The following is a 21,524-nucleotide window of genomic DNA, read 5'->3' on the forward strand; positions in this document are numbered from 1 at the left end:
TTTGCAGATGAGGAAACTTGAGGCTGGGGATGTTTAGCGACTTGCCTGAGTGAGTGGTGAGTGGGAGTGAGGCTAAACCCTGTCTGTCAGGCAGGGCTGAAGTTCTCTTCTAGCCTCTCAGCACCTTGGTCTCAGCACCTGGGCGCTGGTGGGGTTGGTGAGATCCCACAGAGCTGTCCTGGCCCCCCTATATCCACCTGGGGACTGCTGTCTTGCCGTGAGACCTACTTTCTCCTCCAGGGGTAGAAGCCTCCAGGGGCTGACCGGATGAGAGCTGCCTTTCCCCAGAGAAGGTGGTGTGGGGCTTGGCGGGTTGGAGCCTGACCTGGGAATGGGAGGTAAAAGTGGTTGCCGGGCAGTGGCAGCGGGAGAGAGGGCAGGGTGAGGGGCAAGGGGCAAGGGGCAAGGGAGAGGATAGGAAGGTAGACAGTGAGGGTGAGGGTCAGGTTGGGCCAGGAGGAGGAAGTCCGGCCAGGAGCTGAACTGTGGGTCTGACCTGCCCTGAGGCTGGTCGATATTGACTTGTTATTTCAATGGGAACAGATCTGGCTGGGCGGGGCCCTTCCCTGTCACTGCAGGTGTGTGTGTGTGCCGGTGACCTTGTGGGCGTGTGAAGGGGAGTGTCCGTGTGCCAGCCCTGGGTTCTGCCTATGTGTCAGTGAGGGCTTGTGTGTCCAGGCTGTGTGTTGGGAGTGGAGTGTGGCTGTGTGTCACTGTGCATCTGGGTGTCTTTGTGTCCAGTTTGTGGGTCAGTGGATCAGGGAGTGGCTGTGGGTTGGAGAAGGTGTGGTGTGCAGGCTGTGTTTGTGCATATGTTTCTCTGTGTGTGCCTGAATGTCTCCGTGTACGGGTTGTGTTTCCACTTCCTGTATTATGGTAGGCATGTGTGTGCTGCGTGTACAGATGGCAGGTCTGTGTCTGTGTGTCTGTGTCCGTCTCTCTGTAGGGCTGTGTGTCCCTGAGTGTGTGTTTGCACTGTCTGCCTTAAACTGTTTCCATATGTCCCTCTGTCCCCGTGTCTCCTATCCAGGCTGCGTGTGTGCGGGTCCGTGTTCCAGTCCGGGTCCAGGTTTGCGTGTCCAGCAGAGGTCCTGACCGCATCGTCGCCACCTCCACCTCGCGCCTGTCCGTTTGTCCGCGCGTCCTCCTAGGGAGGAGCAGGGCGGAGGGGAAGGAACGGGGAGAGGAGGGGGTCTCTCTACCTCTCCACCCACCCCCGCCCCACCCCCACTCCCTCAGTCCCGGGATCGAACCTTATTTAGAGTCGCGATTCGACATCTGTTTTCAAATTTGATCAGCTCTGAACTTTATTTTCCGAGTTTGAGGAAAATTATATTCCATCGATCGCGCCCCCGCCCCATCCCCCGCGCCGCCGCCGCCGCCTCCATATATCTGCGCGCCGAGCCCGGCCGGGCGGCCGCGAGGGCGGGAGGCGCGCGGCGCGCAGAGGAGGAGTGGAGGGAGGAGGAGGAGGAGGACGAGGACGAGGAGGAGCAGGAGGAAGAGGAGGACGAGGAGAAGGCGCAGGAGGCAGGGCCGCCCCGCGCCCCCAGCCGGCCAGGCTGTCCCTGGCGCGCGCCCACCCGCGCTCGCTGCGCTGCGCTTCCGCCCGGAGCTCCGTCCTCAGCTCTCCGCGTCTCTGCTCTCTTTGCGCGTCTGTCTCGCTGTCTCTCTCCCTCTCTGCATCTCCCCGTCTCTGCTCGTCTCCCCGTCTCTGTTTCCCTGGCTGTCTCGCCGTCTCTGAGTCTCTCCAGTCCCGGCGTCTCAGAGACTACCTCTCCTCGTCCTCTGGGTCTCTGCCTCCCCGGGGCTCTGGGCATCTCCCCCCATCCCGCCCCTCGCCCCGGTGCCCCCTCCCCAGGACGCCGCGGGGGCCATGGCTGCGGGATCCGAACTTTAAACACTTCTCCCTGGACCGGAGCGGATGCGCAAAGCCCAGAAAGTGAGTGAGCGCCGCGGGCCGGCGCAAGGGCGGGGAGGGGGCGGGGATTCCCGCCCGAGGAGGGGGCGGGCGCGGGGGTGGTCCTGGGAGGCCTGCCAAGCTGGGCCTCCGAGCCCGTGGAAGGGCAGGATGATGGGGTCATCCGCCCCAGCTGTGGCGGGCAGGTGGGGCTGCGCCCAACTCTGGGAATGTGGGAGGCGGGTAGCACTGGAGGTGCGGCCTAGGGACAGGGGTGCGAGATTTGGGGGCGGGTAGGGAGAGCGAGTGAGAGCCACGGAGATGGGGTCTTCGAGACACTGGACTGAAAATCTGGGAACGGGGGTTGGTGGCCGACCTGAAGGTGGATTTGGATGTTTGGGGCTGAGGAGTCTGGATATTTGGGGCTAGATTCTGAGTGGGGTTTAGAGGTCAGGGCTGAGGGCTTGAATATTTGGGATCTAGGGGCTCAAAGCCAAGAGACTGGGCACTTGGAGCAGAAGATCTAGATATTTGAGGTTGGGAGCTGACTGGGGCTGGGAGTCAGGACTGGGGGTGTGGATATCTGGGACTGGGGATCAGCACAGGAGTTTGGATTTGAGGGGGCCAGAAGTCTGGATTTGGAGTTGGAGTTCAAGGCTGAGGGTCTGGTAAATTTGGATCTGGATATCTGGGGTCTGGATATTTGGTGTGGAGGGTCACAGGGTCTGTGGGAAGGACATTTGGGCCAATTCTGGGGTCTGCACACTTCGGGGCAGGGAGTACTGGCCTGGCCTTGACCTTCGTGGGGCTAGGGCCCTCTGGGACACCCTTTCTATCTATCATTCCACCACTGTCACAGGGCTCTGCTGGGCCACTTCTGTTATCTCTCCCCTGGCTGGGTCTCTCCTCACTGTCTCTCTGTCTCTGTCTCTCACAGCATCTCTGTGTCCACCTCTAACTCTCCCAGGATCTGTCTCTCTATCTCTGTCTCTCGCAGCATCTCTCTCTTCCTTTTTGGGTCCAACTCTTATCCTATCTCTCTCTAAATCTCTGTGCTTATCTCTCCCTGTGTCTCTTTCTCTCTCAGCATCTCTGTCTGTCTCTGTCTCTTACTGTCTCTCCATCTCTGTCTCTCCCGGCATCTCTGTCTCTGTCTCCCCCTCACTGGTTTCCGCTCAGATTAAGCCGGGGACCTAATTCCAGGCCCAGGATCGAATTTTCTGGCAACAAAGGGAAATAGCGAATCGATCGGTCGCTCCGGAGATTAAGAGACAAGCGGCGCGCGGATCTATCACGGCTAAACGGCCCCCCCGCCCGCTCCCCCCGCCCGGCCGGCCCGCGGAGGCCCAGACGCGCTCCGCATCGCCAAGCAGCCTCAGGAGCCCTGGCCGCCCGGCAGGCTGGGCCTCGACCAGTCCAGAGCTAACTGTGTGCCCCGCGGAGGGCCAGAGCCATGGGAGGGACCCGAGAGCCAGAACTGGCTCCCCAGGGAGGGGAGGACAGGGGAGCAAGAGAAATCGAGTCAGCAGACCATCTGGCAGAGTCACACTGCACCCACCTGTGGCCTCAGGTAACTAACCTTTCACTCACACTTGTCTATCAATGCACCTGTCACACCCATGTTCCCCCTTCAACTCCCCAAATCTGGACTTGCAGGTAACATCTATCTCCTCATAGCTGCCTGCGTGCAACACCTGTCCTCCATACCTGTTCCCTTCATCTGCCCTGGAGATAACACCTATTTCCTCTCACCTGCCCCTCCAGGTAACACTTGTCCCCCTCACACCAGCCCTTAAGATGTCTGAGCTCTCGGGGAGCATATGTCCCTTCTTACCTGCCCCTCCAGGTAACACCCGTTCTCTAAAATCTGCCCCTTCCACTGGAATCCCTGCATTTTATCTCATTTCATGCCACACTGGCCCCTTCCTACCTGTAAATGAGCCATCCCACCTGTCCCCTAAAGCTCTAAACTCACCTGTTCCTCACACATTCGTATTTCTTCACCTCTTCCTCTTCTCAAGCAGTACCGAGCCACCACACGTGCACACGCTTACATACACATTCCTTCCTTTGCAAACAAGCACTCACACGTGCAACCTGCTAACCTGTCCCCTCAGGTAAGGCCTGCCCCCGCCAGTCCCCAGCCTCCTGGCCCTCACCCATCCTCCTCCGTGACAGTGCTGCACCTGCCCAACACCCCAACACCTGCCCTCCCAGAAGAGCTGGCCACAGACAGGTCACCTGAGAGCACAACTGCCGCTCACACCCCTCTCTACCTGTACCTGACACTGTCACTGACTTCCAAGGACTCCCCCGTACCTGTCTTTCCTACTTGTCATTTCAGGTTACTCATCACAGACAACAGAAGCACCTCACCTTCCCTACCTGTGTCCTAACCCCAAGCACTACCTGATCTCCAACCCACACACTGGTACCCTCCTCATGGCCTTCCCTGCCATCATGCCTTTCTCCAAGCCCTTGTCCCCTCAGAGTGCCCCGTCTCACCTGCACACTTGCTCACCTGTGTCTCACTCCTAGCGCTGTGTCTGCCTCTCTTGGTCTCTCACTGTCTCTCACTATACACACCACTACTTCACACAGACACACGTTTGGGGCAGGAATCTGTCCTTGACCACAGGTATCTGTGTCACCTATATACCTGTTTTCCCAGGTACTCTCTACCCACTTCTCTTCTTGTCCCTCAGGTACCCTCTATCTACTTCTCTTCTTTCCTACATACCTAATTTCTCATGTTTCTCTCTCTCTCTCTCTCTCTCTCTCTCTCTCTCTCTGTCTTTTGCTGCACAAGGTCACACCAGTAACCCCCTACACCTGCTGTTCCTCACCTGTTTATCCTGGGGAATCCTCTGCCCTGGTAACACATTCAATCATTTCCTCAGCAAACAGGTACCGAGGCTTCCGCACCCCCTACGCATACCCCCACTTAATCTCTCTTTGCTTCACATCTCTTCAGCTGGGTCTAGGGGACACCTTCTCCTGGACACAGCCCTGTCCCATGGACAGGCACCTGGTTCCCCACACTCCAGCCACCTCTCTCCTTTTCCTCCCCCCAAACATCCATATGACTGGAGTCCCTTTGCACCTTCTGCAAGCATTGTGAACCCACTGCACACCTCTGTCTCATTCTCTGGTATGTTCACTTTCGCTACCTGTCCCTGCAGCCTATATCACCCCCACATCTTTAGGAACAAACTCTCAGATCTCTCCCACCTGTCTCCAACCTGCTTGTCTCCAGAAACACCAGTCCCCTTTGTTAGCACGTGTCTCTGACCAGCTCTCTCCTCAAGGAGCGCCTTCCTCTGGGTGCATAATACCTGTAGCATGCGTTAGACACGTGTCGCCTGTTCCCAGCCACCCCCACACCTGCTCCCTGCACTGCACAGCATCTTAAGTCCGAGGCTCTCTGACTTCAATGTGCATCAGAAACACCTGGTCCAGGTATCACTGTCTGAGTAGCAGGTGCTTGTAATGTGTGCCCCACCTGTTCCACCACGTAACACCTGCCCTCACCATATATACTGATGGTGACAGGAGGATGAGGATGAGGGAGATGGTGACGACAAATCCCGATTACTAAGGCCACCATCCATCTCTGTGGCAGACACTAACTTCTTCACACTCGTTGTCTCATCTGTCCTCACAGGACCCTCATGAGGCAGGTACTTGCCTCTTGTCCCCATTTTACAGAGAAGGAAACTGAGTCCACAGAGTTTCTTTGAGGTCCCGGAAACAGGTAGATGTTAGAGATTTGAGTCAAATCAAGGCTTTCTGACTTCAGAGACTGCCCTCCTAGCCATCCAGGTGTCCTTGCCTCCCCCATCTGCCCCTAAGGTGACCTCCTCCCTCCACAGACACACCTATCCACCTAGTGACTTTGGTGACACTTGCTTCTCCATTACCTCCCAACCCCATCTCCCCTACACTCCAGGCTCACTTTCTCACCCTCCATTGACTCCTGGGGCTACATGCTCACCCCCACCTCCCCCACAAGCTGTTTGGGGCCAGCACAGCCCCCTCCCAGCGCACCCTTGCCTCCCCAGACACACCCCTGCCTCCCAAACCGCCCCTCCCTGCATGCTGGCCTTTGCTTTCCGCACACCCTCACTTTCATTTCCTTTCTCCATTTCCACCTTTGCCACCACCTGCCCCTATCTCCTTGTCCCTGTCCATGTCTGCCAGTCTGATTCTGAGTCTCTCTGTCTCTCTTGGTTTCTGGTCTCTCCACCCCTCTGTCCCGCCCTGTCTTTTTGTCTCTGTCTCCCAGTCTCTCTTTGTTCTCTGTATTTCTCTGGTTGTCTTTGTCTATGTCTGTTTCTCTCTGTACAGGGTCTTTACAGCTCTCTGACTCTCAGTTTCTCCATATCCTGGACTCTGTGTCTGTCTCCTTGTTTCGTCTCTTTCCTCCTTTTCTGCCTCTGGCCCTTGCTCTGTCCTCTGACAGTACAGATATTGGAGGGCGGCATCATACTGACCTGCGTTCAAGTCTAGGCTCACTTCACCCCTGTGGGACTTTGGCCAAGTTACTTTTCCTGTCAGAGCCTCAGTTTCCACATCTGTGAAATGGGCATCCATCGTGGCAGTTCCTACCTCACAGGTGGTGGCAAGGATGGGGTGCTGAGGGAAGCAAAAGGCCTGGGTCAGAGGGGGCGCTGAACTTCCTTCTGTGGGTTCCCCCTGCCCCCTCCTGCCTCTCCCCTAGGCTGCTCCTCACATTCCCTTCACCTGGCTGTCAGTGGGAGTGCGTGTGCGCAGGGTGGAGGATGGAGGGAGAGGTGGGCAGAGGCATCCCCGCCAGCCCAGGCCTGGGCATGGGACCCAGTGTGGGGCTGGGGACAGGGATCGATCCGCCTCGGCGGCAGTGCGCGGGCCAGGATTGCATCTTGTCACAATAATTTATTGCTCTCATCCCGTCTGATCGATGGCGTTGAATTAGCGCCGTGCCTGATGCCCCTGGAGCCCTAAGTCCCCCCGCAGCCCGGCTGGACCCCGGCCCTTGTGGGATCCCCGGTGGCCCAGCACCCAGCTCCAGCCTCAGCCCGCCCAGGCCCTGCCCCTCGCCCGGGCCCTCAGGCCTGCCCCACTGCCTCTGGTCCCTCATCCCTCGGAGTCTCTCCGGTCCCCAGTTCTCTGCCCCTCATGTTTGCCCTCCTGGGTCTTTGACCCCATTTCTCTGTTCCTCCTTTGCTCTGACCCCGGATCACCCACTTCTCCCCATTTTTGTCCTCAACTCCTTATCATCTGATTCCCTGTCCCTGTCTGCTCCTGCGTCTCAGTCCCATCCATCTGCCCCTCTAGCTCTCGGCTCCATCTGTATTTCCCCAGGCCTCTGACCCTGTCTCTTTGCCCTCCTCATTTCTGTGCCTTGATCTCCTGCTTTCTGTCCCTTTGATCTGCTATCTCTGTCTCTCTGATTCCCTGCTGAGCACCGTTTAATCTGGATTCCACCTCAACACCATTTCCTCAGTACACTCTTGGTGCCAAGCCCCAGGCTCTGTCGGGATGCCTGAGCCCTGGTTCTTGGTGGTTGCCGTCTAGAAGCATTCTGGGTCTCTGGGCTCCCTGAGTAGCTGGTTCTGGTGTACACCACACTCCGCTTCAGCTCTCTGCCCGCACCCCTCCAGCATCACCAAATAACGGTCATTTCCCTACTGTCTGTCACTCTGATAGAGGGGTGGGGCCTGTGTGGAGTGAGGCTGGGGGTGGAGGTAGAATGAAGGCAAGGGTGGGGAAGGGGCGGGAGTTGGGGATGAGGACCAGGAGGAGAGGTAGAGGATGGAGCTGGGGTCTGGGTGGGGTGGGACCTGGTGGAGGTGAGGAGGAGGGGTAGGGTGGGCTTTGGAGTTGGGGGTGGGTCGGACTCCCAGGGGACACCAACCTCCCAGGACTGAAGAAGGGTGAGGTGGGGCAGAGAACAAGGAATCCATACCTTAGATCTGCCCACTGCCGGGCCCACACCTGAACCTTCTGCTCCTACCTCCAGGGCCGGGCTCGCCTGCATCCCTCTCCTGCTTCTGCCCTAATCCCTCAATTTTCCGCATCTCTGCCCCCTCCTCTCCTTCCTCCCAACTCGGGGTCTCGGGCGCAGCCCTCGCTCTCCCGTGACCTCCAGCTTTCTAATCGACTTTGTTTCAGCCTCTCTGGTTCGCTCCTTCTGCTGTGTTTCCCCACCTCGATCTCCCCCTGCCTGTCTCTCTGTCTTTTCTCTCTGCGTATGCATGTGGCTCCCAGTCCACTTCCTGTTTCTGTGGGACCTGTCCTCGTCCTCTGTGTCTCTTTCCGTCTCTGTGCCTCCCCCGTGGGGTTCCTGCCTATCCCCCTCCATCTCCCTCTGAGTCTCGCTCCTGCTTCCTCTCTGTTCTCCATGTATCACGCTCCACCCCCTCGGTCTCTCTTCCTCCTTGCATGTCTCCCCTTCTCTGTGTCCCCCACCCCAGCCTCCAGCTCCTCTATCTCTCTGGGTCTCTGAGGGGAGGCAGGGTCCATGGATGGGGTCGGGGAGCAGCCAGAGCTCCCTCCGCCTGGCGGTGGCGCCTCCGCCCTGCCTCTCCCCTCCCCCAGAGCTGTTTGGTAGGCGGGGTGCGTGGCACTGCGGCTCCCACCTCCCCGGGGACGCTCCCTCGCCACCCCCCAACTGACATCGTTTGGAGCGCTGTCCGCAGCCCCAGGGACATCAGGCAGATATAGATTCAGGGAGAGAGACAGAGATGCAGAGACACACACACAGGGCCCAAGGCAGAGACAGAGACAGAGAGGGAGAGACAGAGGGAGTGGGGTGTGGGTCTCTGCCCTTGCCCTCACCCACAGGCCTCTCTGTCTCTGGCCTGGAGCCTCCTCACCTCTCAAGTGAGGGTCACAGACACACCTTCCCCAGCCTGGGAAGCCAGCCCTGTCTGCCATTCTGTCCCTGTGTGTCCTGCACAGTGCAGTCGAGGCTGTGTGTGTGTGTGCGCGCGCACGCGCGTGCGCGTGCGCAGATGCACATGACTGTGTGACTTGTGTCACAGTGTCTGTGAATGTGACCTGTGTAGACATGCATGTTCCTGGGCACAGGTGACTAAGTATGGGTGCTGAGTGGAGCCACACATGTCCTGTCTGTGAGTGTGTCATGTCTGTGAGCGTGTCATGTCTGTGTGTCATGTCTGTGATGTGTGTCATGTCTGTGTGACACGTGTGTGGTGTTCAGCTGTGTCTGGTGCGACTGTCCAAAGCTCTGGAGTTGTGCCGTGTCTGGTGTTTTCACATGGTGTGGCTGTGCAGGGTGGGCCCCAGGGACCTGGGGCAGCTCTCATTTCTGAGGGCAAGATGAGGAGGTTCAGTCCCAGAGAAACAGGATGGAAGGACCAAGTGAGTGCGCCCCTGAGAGGACCCTGGCAGCTGGGCTGGTGAGTGTGGGTGTGAGGGATGCAGCTAAGAGACCCCCAGATCTTATGTGTCACAGACCAGCTGTGTGTTTGTGTGGCGCTGTGTTGGTGTTCAGGGGTTGCTGTTGCGTCTCTGAACTTGTGGGCTTGTGTCTGAGTCTGGGTTCAGATGTGGACGTGTGTGTGTGCATGTGTGTGCGCATGCATGTGTGTGCCTGCGTGGCAATTTGCAGGAGCTGAATGTACCAGCTTGAGTGTTGGTTCGTAACAATTGAGTGATACTGTGTGTCCAGCCCTGAAGAGCGCTGATGACTGTTTGTGTATGTGTATGTTTGTGTGGTTGCATGTTTCTGTGTGGCTGTTGGATGGCGCATGTGTGTGCAATTTGTATGAACTTGAATCCAAGTCTGTGTGTGAAGCTGTGTTTCTGGTGTCACCCTGTCTGCTTCTGTGTGTTTTCTGTGGGTCTGTCTCTGTGTTAAGGGCGACTGTGGTTTTGTGTGTGTCCATGTGGGGATTACAATGTGTGGTATTGAGAGTAGTAGTAAGCTGCGAGTGGTGTGTGAGTGTGGTGTGTGGTATGTGGGTGATGTGTGTGGTATGAGTGTTGTATGTGGCATGTGGTGTGATGTGATGTGTGCGGGTGTGTGTGTTGTGTATGTGGTGTGATGTATAATAGTGTCTGTGGTATGGTGTGTATGTGATGTGTGTGGTGTGTATGGTGTGTGTGTGGTGTGCATGTGGTGTGTATGATGAGCAGTGTATGTGATGTGTATGATGTGTGTGTTGTGTATTTGTGTATGTGGTGTGTGGTGGATATGTGGTGTGTGGTATGTCTGATGGGCAGTGTATATAGTGTGTGTGGTGTATGTGAGAGTGATGTGGTGTGTGTGTATGGTGTGTATGCAGTGTGTGGTGTGTGTGGTGGATGGGATGTGTGTGGTGTGTGTATTTGTGTGTGGTGTGTATTTGTGTGAGGTGTGTGTATGTGTGTGGGGTGTGTGTGGTGTGTGTGTGGTGTGTGTATGTGTGGGGGGTGTGTAGGGGGTGTGTATGTGGTGTGTGGTGGATATGTGGTGTGTGGTATGTCTGATGAGTAGTGTATGTAGTGTGTGTGGTGTATGTGAGAGTGATGTGCTATGTGTGAGGTGTGTATGCAGTGTGTGGTATGTGTGTGGTGGACATGGTATATGTGGTGTGGATGTGTATGGTGTGTATATGTGTGGGGTGTGTATGTGGTGTGTGGTGTGTGGTGTGTCTGTGATGGGTAGTGTATGTAGTATATGTCATGTATGTGAGGGGTAGTGATGTGTGTGTATATGGTGAGTATTTGGTGTGTGTGTGTGATGTGTGTGTGGTGTATGTGGCGTGTGGTGTGTGTGTGTGGTGTGTATGTGATGCATGTGCGTATTTATGTGTGTGTGATATGGTGTGCGTGGTGTATGTGGTGTATACCGTGTGTGTGTATGTGGTGTGTGGGGTTAGGTGTGTGTGTGGTGTATGTGGTGGGTATGTGTGTGGCAGGGGTGTGTATGTATGGTGTGTTTGTGGTGTGTGTATGTGGTATGTGTGGTGTATATGTGGTGTATACGTGTGGGGTGTGTGTACACCCCAGGCACAAAGTCACCCCCAACCAGGGTCAGGCCAGAGTATCTGATGTGGGCAGTGTGGGAATGGGGGTGGTGTCCGGGATGAGGGGGGCATGCCCATGCAGGAAACCCCACATCACCCCTGAACCCCCTCCTCTCCAGGACAGGCACAGGGTCTCCTGGTACCTGTCAAGGGCAGCCCCTGAGCCTGCTCTGTGTTCACATGGACATGGCCATAGTCTGGACGGACAGGTGTGTGAGCACACACACAGTCTGTGACCACAGAGAGCCGGCTTCGTGCACCCAGATGGGACAGGGTGTTGGGGGCTCGTCTGTGTGGCAAGAGATGGGTGGGGCTGGCAGCGGGCCCATGGCTGGGGCTGTGCATGGTGTGTATTTGCCTACTAGTGGGTGTCGCTGTGGGTCTCTACTATGTGCACAGATGTGTCCTACATGCGTGTGTGGCGTAAGGAGGGCTATTTCCCCAGATTGTGCCTGAACATGTGGCCATGGGTGGGTGCAGTCGGGGTGTGTGCATGTGTGCGCGTGTGTGTCAGGGCATGGTGTGTGCATGCGAGGGCGGCGGTGGGAGAAGGGTCTTGGGCCGCGTCTCTCTCCTCTTTAGACAGAGCCCCGGAGAAGATATGAAATTTAAAAAAAAAATCAATTTTCATTCCACTTGTGCAGATTGTGTTAAGGGGAGGTGGGGATGGGGGGCCTGGGTGAGGGATGAAGGGGCTGGGGGGCGGTGCGAGGCCCGAGGCGGCTCCCGAGGCCGCCGGCGCAGCTTAGAGAAATCAAAACAACTGGTTAAACCCCAGCCCGGGGGGCCGGGGTGATGGGGGGTTAGGAGACAGAGGCAGAGAGAGAGGACAGAGAGCCCAGAGAAAGAGAGGGACAGAGACAGACAGAGACAGAGAGAGGCACCCAGAGAGAGAGATGGGGGAAACAGAGACACTCAGAGATGGAGATATTTAGAAAGAGAGGTAGGCCGAGATGAGCAGCAAAGACCCTCAGTGACAGAGACAGACAGAGACCCTCAGTGACAGAGACAGAGACCCTCAGTGACAGAGACAGACAGAGACCCTCAGTGACAGAGACAGACAGAAAGACACGCCAACACCCGAAGGAGCTGAGAGAGACCGGGAGACCTTTGTCTCGAGAGACAGCCACAGAAGCAGGTCTGAGACAAGGGCACGTGTCACATACACGCACACACACACATGGATCACGGACCCATGCAGAGACACGCTTGGGAAGTCCACAGACGGAGGGACAGGCAGACAGATGGGGATGGTGGGAGCAGGAGTGGCAGGGGCCTTGGGTTGGGGTCACCGCTGAGTGCCCACCCTACCCAGTGTGTCTGGGTGTGTCTGTGTGTACCTCTGCAGGGGCTGCTGTGTCGGTCGTGGGTTTGGGTCCGTGATCTTGGTGTTTGTGATTGTGACTGTGTCTGTGAATGGCTGTGTGTGGCTGTGTGGTTGGCTGTCTGGGTTGGTGCTGGTGTGTGTATCTCTATGGCTCCATGCATGACCAAGTGCATATGTATGCGCTCGAGGGTCAGTGGTGCTTGTTTGTGTGACTATGTGTCTGTTTCTGTGTGCTGTTGTCTCAGTGTGTGATTGTGTGCTTGGGAATCTGGGTTTCTGTATTTGATTGCGAGCCTCAGTGTGTGTTTATGTGTCTACACAGTGTGTCTAGGATTTGTGATTGTGTGTCTTTGTTTCTGTGTGAGTTTGAATTGGTGTGTGTCATGTGTATTTGTGTAAAATTGTGTGCCTGTTTCTGTGTGTCTGTGACTATGCTGTGTGTGACTGTGTGACAGTGTTGGTGTGTGACTCTACTGACACATGCAACTGTGATGTGGGCTGTGTGTGGCAATGGTGGTGTGTGTCTATGTGATGTGTTGTGTGGGATGTGGTGCTGTGTGTGACTTTGTTGACACGTGGGCTCCTGCGGTGTGTGATGTGTCATGGTGTGTGTGTGGCTGTGCTGGTGTGTGCATCTGTGCGATGTGTGCTGTGTGGGACATGGTGGTGTTCGTGCCTGGGTTGGTGTGTGGGTCTGTGTGGTTGTGCTTGGCAGGGAGAGAAGGGAGGAGGGCCCTCGCCTGCCCAGCGCCTCTGCACACCGCTTCGCTCACATGCGCACACACATTCGGTGCCATGGCTGCGGGCGGTAGAGATGGGGGGTGAAGGGGGGGTGGAGGAAGCAAAATAAAATTAAAAATTAAAGCTTGCCTGGAGTCCCCATCCGCACCGCGCCGGCCGGCGGGGAGGGGCGGGGGGTTGTGGCTGCTCCCCCTCCACAGCCACTGGGGCTGGGGCCGTTTGTCCATCTGTCTGGCCGTCCTACCAGGCCCTGTTCGGCCCTGCAGCCCCAGGCCCCGCAGGCCCTGCTCCCTCCATCGGTCGATCAGCGATCAATGGGGCCAGGGGGGCGCCAGGGGCAGGGTGAGATCAAAGGGACCCCAAGAGACGGACACCGGGACAGAAACAGAGACAGAGACATGGAGATGGAGACATGGAGACAGAGACACAGAGACAGGAAGATGGGGCATGGAGACAGACAGATGAGACAGAGATGGGGGACATGGGGACAGGACAGGGACTTGAGGAGGAGGAGATATGGAGATGTGGAGACAGACACGGGGTGTGGAGACTCTAGATATCAAAACAGAGCGATGCAGAGACCCAGAGATATGGGGACCCAGAGACGTGGGGACACAGAAGTGGAGACTATGTGGGAACCAAGAGACAGGGAGGTGTGGAGACCCAGAGACGGGAGGGACAGACGGACAGGGACAGGGCGGCAGAGGTGATGGGCATGGGCAAGGGGTCCAGGTCCCTGTGGGGCCTGACACAGGATCAAGGCTGGGCACAGAAGTGGCCACAGAGACTGCGAGATGGCAGAGACGCGTGAGACATGGCGGGGGGAGCGTGGGAGCAGGGCCCGGAGCGCCGATCCCACGGCTCCTCGTTATAACGTGTCCGGAGGAGGCGGCGGGGAGTTGAAAGCGTCGGGAAGAGAAATCAAAACCAACACGGAAATGAGAGGGGCCAATAGGGGGTGGGGGCGGGGGGAGGAAGGAGGGGACCCTGAGAGGCAGAGAGAGCGGGGAGGTGGGAGAGCGATGGGTGGGGGAGAGGTGTGGGGGAGCGGGGCTGCTGAAGAGACGACGCGGGACAGGGACAGGGTGGGGGCAGAGACAGGAGAGACAGAGATGGTGGAGGGGGAGGGAGAGACAGAGATAGTGGAAGGGGAGGGAGAGACAGAGACAGAGATGGTGGAAAGGGAGGGAGAGACAGAGACAGAGACGGTGGAAAGGGAGGGAGAGACAGAGACGGTGGAAAGGGAGGGAGAGACAGAGACGGTGGAAAGGGACACAGATGGTGGAAGGGGAGGGATAGACAGAGACAGAGATGGTGGAAGGGGAGGGATAGACAGAGACAGAGATGGTGGAAGGGGAGGGAGAGACAGAGATGGTGGAAAGGGCGGGAGAGACAGACGATGGAAAGGGAGGGAGAGACGGACAGCAGAGATGGGGAGAAAGTCATAGAGAGACAGAGATGGACACCCTGGGAAGACGGAGAGACAGACGGGAAAGAAGCAGGGGTGGGAGACACAGAAACAGGGAAGAGACTGAGTGGTGGAGGAGGAGATGGAGAGAGGGGTAGAGGGCAGTGAGGTGGGGAGAGAGACCCCCTAGGTGGAGGAGAGAGTCAGAAATGGAAGGGAGATGGTGGGGGGAGACTGAAGGCAGAAGAGACGAAGTGATGGGGAGAGACAGAGATGGAGAGGGAGAGATACCGAGAGACAGGGGGCAGACGGAGAAAGATGGGGAGACAGGTGTGAGAACAGAGGGGGCCTCGGACAGGGGAGGCTCCAGGAGGCAGATGGGAGGTGGGAGCATCTGGGGTTGGGGCCTCTGTGGGGAGACCGGGCATGTCTGAGGGGACATGGGGTGTCTGAAAAGTCTTGTCCAGTGTCCAGGGGGTAGGTGGGGCTCACGGGGGAACAGTGTGGGCTGCCAGGGTCTGAGGGGTTTGGGGGGGCATGGGAGCAGTGGGGAGTATCAGGGTGTCTAAGAGGAGTGGGTTTTTGAGAGCATCTGGGGGGTCTCCAGGAAGAAGGTGCTCCAGAGGTGGGGTCTGAGGGTGGCAGTGAGGGGCTGAAGTGCCTGAGGGGAGGGGTCTCGGGAGCGCGAGGGCAGCGTGTGTCTGCGGAGGGGTGTGAGAGGGAGTGGATTCCAAGGGTGTGTGTGTGGAGGGAAGGCGCAGTGTGAGGGGGAAAGGTGCGGGGAGACTGGAGTGAGGAGGAGATGGAGTATCTTAGGGGCGTAAGATATCTAGGGAGAGGGAGTGTCTGAGGGAGGGGGTCTGGTGGGGGAGGCAGATGCGAGGGGAAGGGGTGTCTGAGGAGGGAGGCAGATCCAAGTGGCAGGGGTCTTCAGGGTGAGCAGCAGGTCTGGGGTCTGTGGAGGCCTCCTGCGGGGCGCTGGGGGCTGCCCTGTGGGGTAGGGGACTGGAGGAGGCGGGGCTGGGCCTGCCCCCTGTCCTGGGCCGCTGCGGTCGGGGCTGCGCAAGGGCTGGAAGAGCCCGCCTGCTGGTCGTCCGGGTGGGGCGGGCGTGGGGGCAAGTTTCAGAGCAAGATAAATCTGGGGCAGCCAGAGAGAGAGACAGAGGGAGACCCAGAGACGTAGGGACCGACCGACCCGGGAGGTCAGGCGGGAGAGCGGGGACGGGAGACGGCAGCAGAGACTGTGCGGGGCGCGAGCGGGCGGGCGGGTGGGCGGGCGTGAGAGCCAGCGAGTGTGAGAGCGTGAGCGAGTGGCGGGGAGCGGGAAGGGAGGCTGGGAGCGGCGTGGTCAGTGATGGAGGCACCGAGTGAGGAGGAGGCTGCGGGAGGAGAGGCTGGGAGGGAAGGAACGGGGTCGGGGGGGCTCGGGGCTGGGAGCGGCTGGTGACAGAGCGGTGCCTGCGGGAGGGAGTGGGCAGAAGGGATTGCGGGGAGAGGGCAGCGGGCTGGGGTGGGGACATGGGAGAGGGGGAGGCCCCGGGCAGCGCCCCGCTGGCTGACCTGTGTCTGTCTCTCCTGCCCACCCCGTCCCCGTGTGTCCGTCCCGGCCTCTGCAGGGCCGGCTCCGCCATGGACTGTAGCTGCGTCTCCGACCTTCTCTTCGCCCCGCCCGCCCTGCCGGCTCTCTGGACCCCCGGTAACTGGCCCGGACCTCCCCCATTCCTTCCTCCACCCCTCAGGCCTCCCCAGTGAGCCGCACCCCCCTTCTCTCCGTGTCTCCACGTGTCTCACTCTAGTCCGTGGGTCCTTCTCTCTCAGTCTTGGTCAGAGTCCCCCAAATCAAACCCCTTCGGAGAAACTTGGCTAAAAACTTCGCAGCCAGATTACCCTGCCACCTGCCTGCTGGGATATGTGGGTCTTCTGGGAGGGTGGGCAAGGTAAGGAGGTGAGTGAGGGGTGAGGACAGAGGGGCCCGAGGCCGGGCATCCCTGCCATGCACGTCTCAGCCTGCTCCCATGCCAGACCTGCGGGGAAAGAGAGCAGGGACTGGGCTGGAGGGGGCACTGAGGGGTTTCCGGGGAGGGGGAGCATGGATGGACAGATGGACAGATGGCACTACCCAGTCAGGGGGACGTGCAGGCATGACCCAGCCAGTCCGAGACCCAGGAGAGAGGACAGCTTGCTCAGAGTGGAGGTTTGGAACTGGGGGTGGTGGACGGTGAGGCTGGTCAGACACCATGCCGATGTGCAGCAGGAGGGGTGTGTGTGTGTGAGAGAGACAGAGACAGAGACTCTGTGCTTGGTTATTTGGGGTCTCATTTCAGAGTGTGTCCCTGTGTCACACTTCAGTGTTTTTAGAAGGGGTCACACTGGGAGAATGTGTCTGCACAGCCTTTGTGTGAGCTTGTCTATTTGCTTGTACGTGCCCATCTGAGGCTACTTGAGTGTCTCTGGGCTGGGCGTGTCTGCATTTTGGGATGGGGGTGTCTGCCGGCTCCCGACTGTACCTCTGACTGAGTGGGTGAGGAGCCTTTGCCTGTTTCTTGCGGTCTGTCTCGTGGTGTATGGTGTTCTGAATGGATGTCTTGGTGCATTTGGGGCTGTGGGGGGATGCGTCCATGGGCCTGTGTTGGGGGCTGTGTCTGGTTCTCAGTGTAGGGTCCATGTGTGCATGAGTGAATTCTGGGGGTTTGTCTGTCACATGTGTGTGTCTGCCTACTGAGTTTGGGGGTCTTCTCTCTAGCTGTGCCTGTGCCTCATAGGTACGACATATTTGAGGGTGTGCATTCAGAGACAGATGGAGTTTCCGGGTTGGGTGTCCCGTTGTCACCTTGGGGTCCTGTGGGTGTGTCTGTGATACAGGTGCCTCTCCAATAGGACGTGTTCTGGGTGTGGAATGGGTCAGAGCTGGAGTCTGGATCCAGCCCTGTCATGGGAGGTAAGAAAGACCCAAAAATGAATTGAGATAAAAATTATCCCTCAAGAAGGAGACTACCTGGAGCTCCCCGGGAGGAATGAGCACCCACTTTTATACACCAGGCAGCCTGCGTGTGACCCTGTGCCCCCTTGCCTTCCACCTCTGAAGTTCTAAACCAGAGAGGGTAAGGACCTGCCCGTAATCACACAGCAAGTGGACATGGCGATGCTGGTCTCCCCTGCCCTGGCGCACCGCAGCCTCCCCACTCCTGCACTGCTGCCAGCTTTGTATGGACTCATTCTGCCTTCTATTTTCATGCCTGGGTCTGGGGTCTCTAAGGAGGGGGAAGGGGGCATAGGATGTGGCATAGGAGTGAGCACAGAATTTGGACCCAGGGCTTGGGGCCTTCTGCATGGGAGGCGAGACTTTGGGGTGCCCAGCTCCTGGGGATATGTGGACAGTGGGGTACCACCCTCTGCATGTGAGACATGATGCTGAGTGAGCCGTGGGTGTCAGTGCTGACACATGGGTACCTCTGTGTGCGGGTTTGGGAAGTTGCTCTATGACATGCTGTCACCCTGTGTGTCTGGGGACATGGATATCTCGGTGCTATGTTCGCCGTCTCCATTGTACAGTGTGTTCTTTGGGTATCTGGGGTCCTGTGTCTTTTCATGCATCTATGTTGTTAGCAGGTTCCAGTCTTGAGATGTGTAATTGTGTGTTGTGCTGGGTGTGCACTGTGGGGTTGTTGAGATGACGTGACCTTGAGTCTTGGGCAGCCCGTGTCTGCCATGTCAGCCTTGGTGGCCTCCAGCATGCGTATGGCACTCCGGTGTTTGTGTCCCAGTGTGGCTGTGTGTTTCAGGCAAGTGAACTGATGTCTGTGTGACATGTCCTCCGTGGGCATATGTGTGTGCATGCGCAATCACACACCCTGTTCTGGACTGCTCTTGGACAGACATGGGCATGGATATGGGTGGACTGCTCTTGGACAGACATGGGCATGGACATGGGGTGGAGGGGACACACGGATGGGAAAGGTATAAATACACAGGCAGGTACAGACATGCACAGAGCCCCAGCCTGGATATGCCTGGATATGCCAGGGTGGGTCAGTGGGGGGCTCTGGGGAATGCCAAAAGGTGGAGCAGGGGACAGGGAATGGGGAACAGAGACAGCAAGAGCTGGGGGCAGTGCAGGGTACAAGAGAGACCAGAGACCTCTTGGGGCTGCCTGGGGTCAGTGGGAAGACTAATGCTGTTGGGGAAGGGGTGCCCCCTCTCCCATTCCTCCTGTCATGGGTGCAGGAAGCCAATCCCTCCTACCTCCACCTCCGGATGCTGAGCCTGGGGGAGCTGTGCTAAGGTAGGGGGTCAGACTGGTACCAACACAGCATCCCTGGATGACTGGGTTCTTGCCCATATTTGGATAATTTGGGGACCAGACACCAGGGGAGGAGGTTTGGAGAGTGGAAACCAGGTCCCTAAAGATGCCTGAGGCTGGAGGAGAACTAGATGCCTCTCAGGTTACTGAGTCCAGCAGGACCCAGAGCCCTGGACTTGGCATCCTGACTCCAGGCCACTCCCTCTCTCCTGTTCCCAGGGTTTGCCTTCCCGGATTGGGCCTACAAGCCAGAGTCATCCCCTGGCTCGAGGCAGATCCAGCTGTGGCACTTTATCCTGGAGCTGCTGCAGAAGGAGGAGTACCAGGGCGTCATCGCCTGGCAGGGGGACTACGGGGAATTTGTCATCAAAGACCCTGATGAGGTGGCCCGGCTGTGGGGCATTCGCAAATGCAAGCCCCACATGAATTACGACAAGCTGAGCCGGGCCCTGCGGTGAGGACGGGCTGGGGGCTGGATCCCAACTTGTCCTTTCCCCCCCACTGTCCCTCTGGTGCCCCCTCTGCATCCTGGGGCAGGTTCCTGCTGGATCCCACAAGGCACAGGGCTGTGCGTGAGTAGCCATCATAGCTACTTGTGGGTGGAAGGAAGGCAAGGAGGAAGGACCCCTAAACCTGGGCTTTGGAGTCTCGCAGGGCAGGGTCCCCACTCCTGCCTCATCCCTTCCTTGCCTTGTGATCCCTGTTAAGGGACTTCTGTGAGCCTCAGTTTCCCCAAGTTCTAGTGCTCTGTACATCGTGCCTGGGACAGCACACGCATTAAGAAACCCCAGATCCCGCCCCAAGGCTCCCCCTGCACCTCCCCAGCACCACCGCTCTCCCCACAGTTACTACTACAACAAGCGGATTCTCCACAAGACCAAAGGGAAGAGGTTCACCTACAAGTTCAACTTCAGCAAAGTTGTGCTTGTCAATTACCCGCTGCTGGACATGGCGGCAGCTGCCACCGGCTCCCCACTCTTGCTGACCCCCAGTCCCTTCGGGGGGGCCCCAGGGCCAGATGCTCCTCCCCTCACCCCTGAGGTGAGTCTGGGTATTGGGGTCCTGGAACTGAGGCACTTGGTGCCCACTCTGGGGAGGGGACAGTCTGAGCAGGGCCGCTTCCGCCACTCCCTCTCTAGACCCTGCAAACCCTGTTCTCTGCACCACGCCTGGGAGAGCCAGGGACCCGGACACCCCTGTTCACCTCCGAGACAGATAAACTGCGTCTGGACAGCCCTTTCCCGTTCCTGGGCTCTGGTAAGAGCCTGGAGGTTGTGGGGTGCTGGGGGCACGGTGGGAGAAGCTGCAGGCTTGAGGGAAGAGGATAAGAAAAGACAAGAGAAGGGATGGGGAAGGGGGCCCAGGGCCAGGCTGTAGGATGTGTGTGTATGCATGCGTGTGTGTGTGTGTGTGTGTGTGTGTATAAAACCCAGAAAAGGATGTGAGGTGAGGGAGGGGAAATGAGAGGGGGACAAGGGCTTTCAGGGGTGCCTAAGGAATGGGACAAGTGGGGGATGGGAGGAGATGGAGTTGGGGGAAGCTGTGTGAGGGGGTGAGATGCTATGTAGGAGGGATGCAGGGAGATGGGGTGGGATATGGCAGGGAGGCAGCCCCCTTTGCTGGTCCCCAGGTAGGCAAACACCCCAGCCTGACCTACCCCTGTGCCCCCCAGGTGCCACCAGCTATTCCAAGCCCCCTGGCCTGCTGGGTCCTTATGGCCGCGCCTTCCCCGAGTACCCCTGGAACTTTAACCCGTACCTCACGGGCCCCTTCCCCAAGCTGCCTCCCTCTCTCTACCCCCCGCACTTCTACCCCAACCCTCTGGCCAGTTCCCTGAGCCACCTGCCCTCGGCAGGGGCAGGGGGAGGCCCCACAGCCGCGCCTCTGCTGGCCTCGACAGGGGAGGGCCTGGGCCCCGAGCGCCCCTCGGGCCTGGCAGCGGCCCCTCGCCTGGCACTGCCGGGGGCTGGGGGTCCAGAGGCTGCCCTTGGTGGGAAGGAGGACAGCGACTCGGAGCTGGAGATCACCGACGTCAGTGGCTGCAGCTCTGACAGCGAGGGCGATGAGGCTCTCCCGGTGCCCCCCAAGGCAAAGGCAGGCAAAGGGGGGACTGGCAGCTGAGCCAGCAGGGGGCAATGGATTCCGCTGAGACAGGGACCAGGGCAGCCGCCCGTCTGCCCTTGATGCCTGGCCCAAGGCCCAGGACCAGCCCTCAGCACCTCACGGGTCTGGGCATGTTGCTGCCCCAGTCTCCTTCCCCAGCCCCAGAGTTGAGGTCTCACTTCCCCCTCCACAGAGGACAGAGGGAATGTGATGGCCTCCAGCCTCCTCCCCAGGCTCCAGTTTGAGGGGGGTCCCCGCCTGGCCCCACTCCCAAAGTGCAATATGGCGCCCAGCCTTCCCCGCCCGCCCACCCCTGTGCTGTGCCCCAAGTGTTTGTGTGGCCGTGTCTCCAACCCCCCTGTGCTGGCCCCAGTCCTGACACCCCCCCACATAGGCCCCCCTGGGGACAGGGAGCTCAGAGCAATAACCCCGCCCCCAGCCCCCACCCAGGAGGGGCCCCCTTCCCACCAGCTCCCCTTGATCCCGACAGTCACCTCCAGAGAGTTTACTACAGAAATAAAAGAACAGAGAGTGAGACTCGGGGTGCCCAGTGCTGAGCATGGGGGATTGGGGGTGGGCGCTGGAGGATGGTGTCAGGGGGACGCCTCATACCCAGTGTGTGTGCGGAGTGCCTGGGAAGTAACGGTTCAAACAAAGGAATGAATGAATGAATGAACAACTAGAGGCAGGCGCAGAGGCACAGACCCAGCAAGTCGACGCCAGACAGAGTT

At 58.5% G+C, this 21,524-nt stretch overlaps 1 protein-coding gene across 2 annotated transcripts; it reads left to right on the forward strand.

The window, feature by feature from the left end:
- The first annotated feature begins 880 nt into the window (after positions 1 to 880).
- Positions 881 to 21,405, forward strand: ERFL (ETS repressor factor like). 2 transcript variants are annotated; one of them, XM_030913123.1, is made up of 8 exons: positions 881 to 910; positions 1,031 to 1,125; positions 1,862 to 1,942; positions 16,007 to 16,086; positions 18,910 to 19,144; positions 19,536 to 19,731; positions 19,830 to 19,947; positions 20,363 to 21,405. In XM_030913123.1, the coding sequence occupies exons 4-8, from the start codon at positions 16,020 to 16,022 to the stop codon at positions 20,809 to 20,811; spliced, it is 1,065 nt and encodes a 354-aa protein (XP_030768983.1). In that variant the 5' UTR covers positions 881 to 910; positions 1,031 to 1,125; positions 1,862 to 1,942; positions 16,007 to 16,019; the 3' UTR covers positions 20,812 to 21,405. The 2 variants fall into 2 exon arrangements, with proteins under 2 accessions (XP_030768983.1, XP_030768982.1); XM_030913122.1 differs by lacking the exons at positions 881 to 910; positions 1,031 to 1,125; positions 1,862 to 1,942 and adding an exon at positions 7,771 to 9,303.
- The last annotated feature ends 119 nt before the right edge of the window (positions 21,406 to 21,524 follow it).

This window comes from Rhinopithecus roxellana, chromosome 12 (assembly GCF_007565055.1).
Source record: "Rhinopithecus roxellana isolate Shanxi Qingling chromosome 12, ASM756505v1, whole genome shotgun sequence".
Taxonomy (NCBI): domain Eukaryota; kingdom Metazoa; phylum Chordata; class Mammalia; order Primates; family Cercopithecidae; genus Rhinopithecus; species Rhinopithecus roxellana.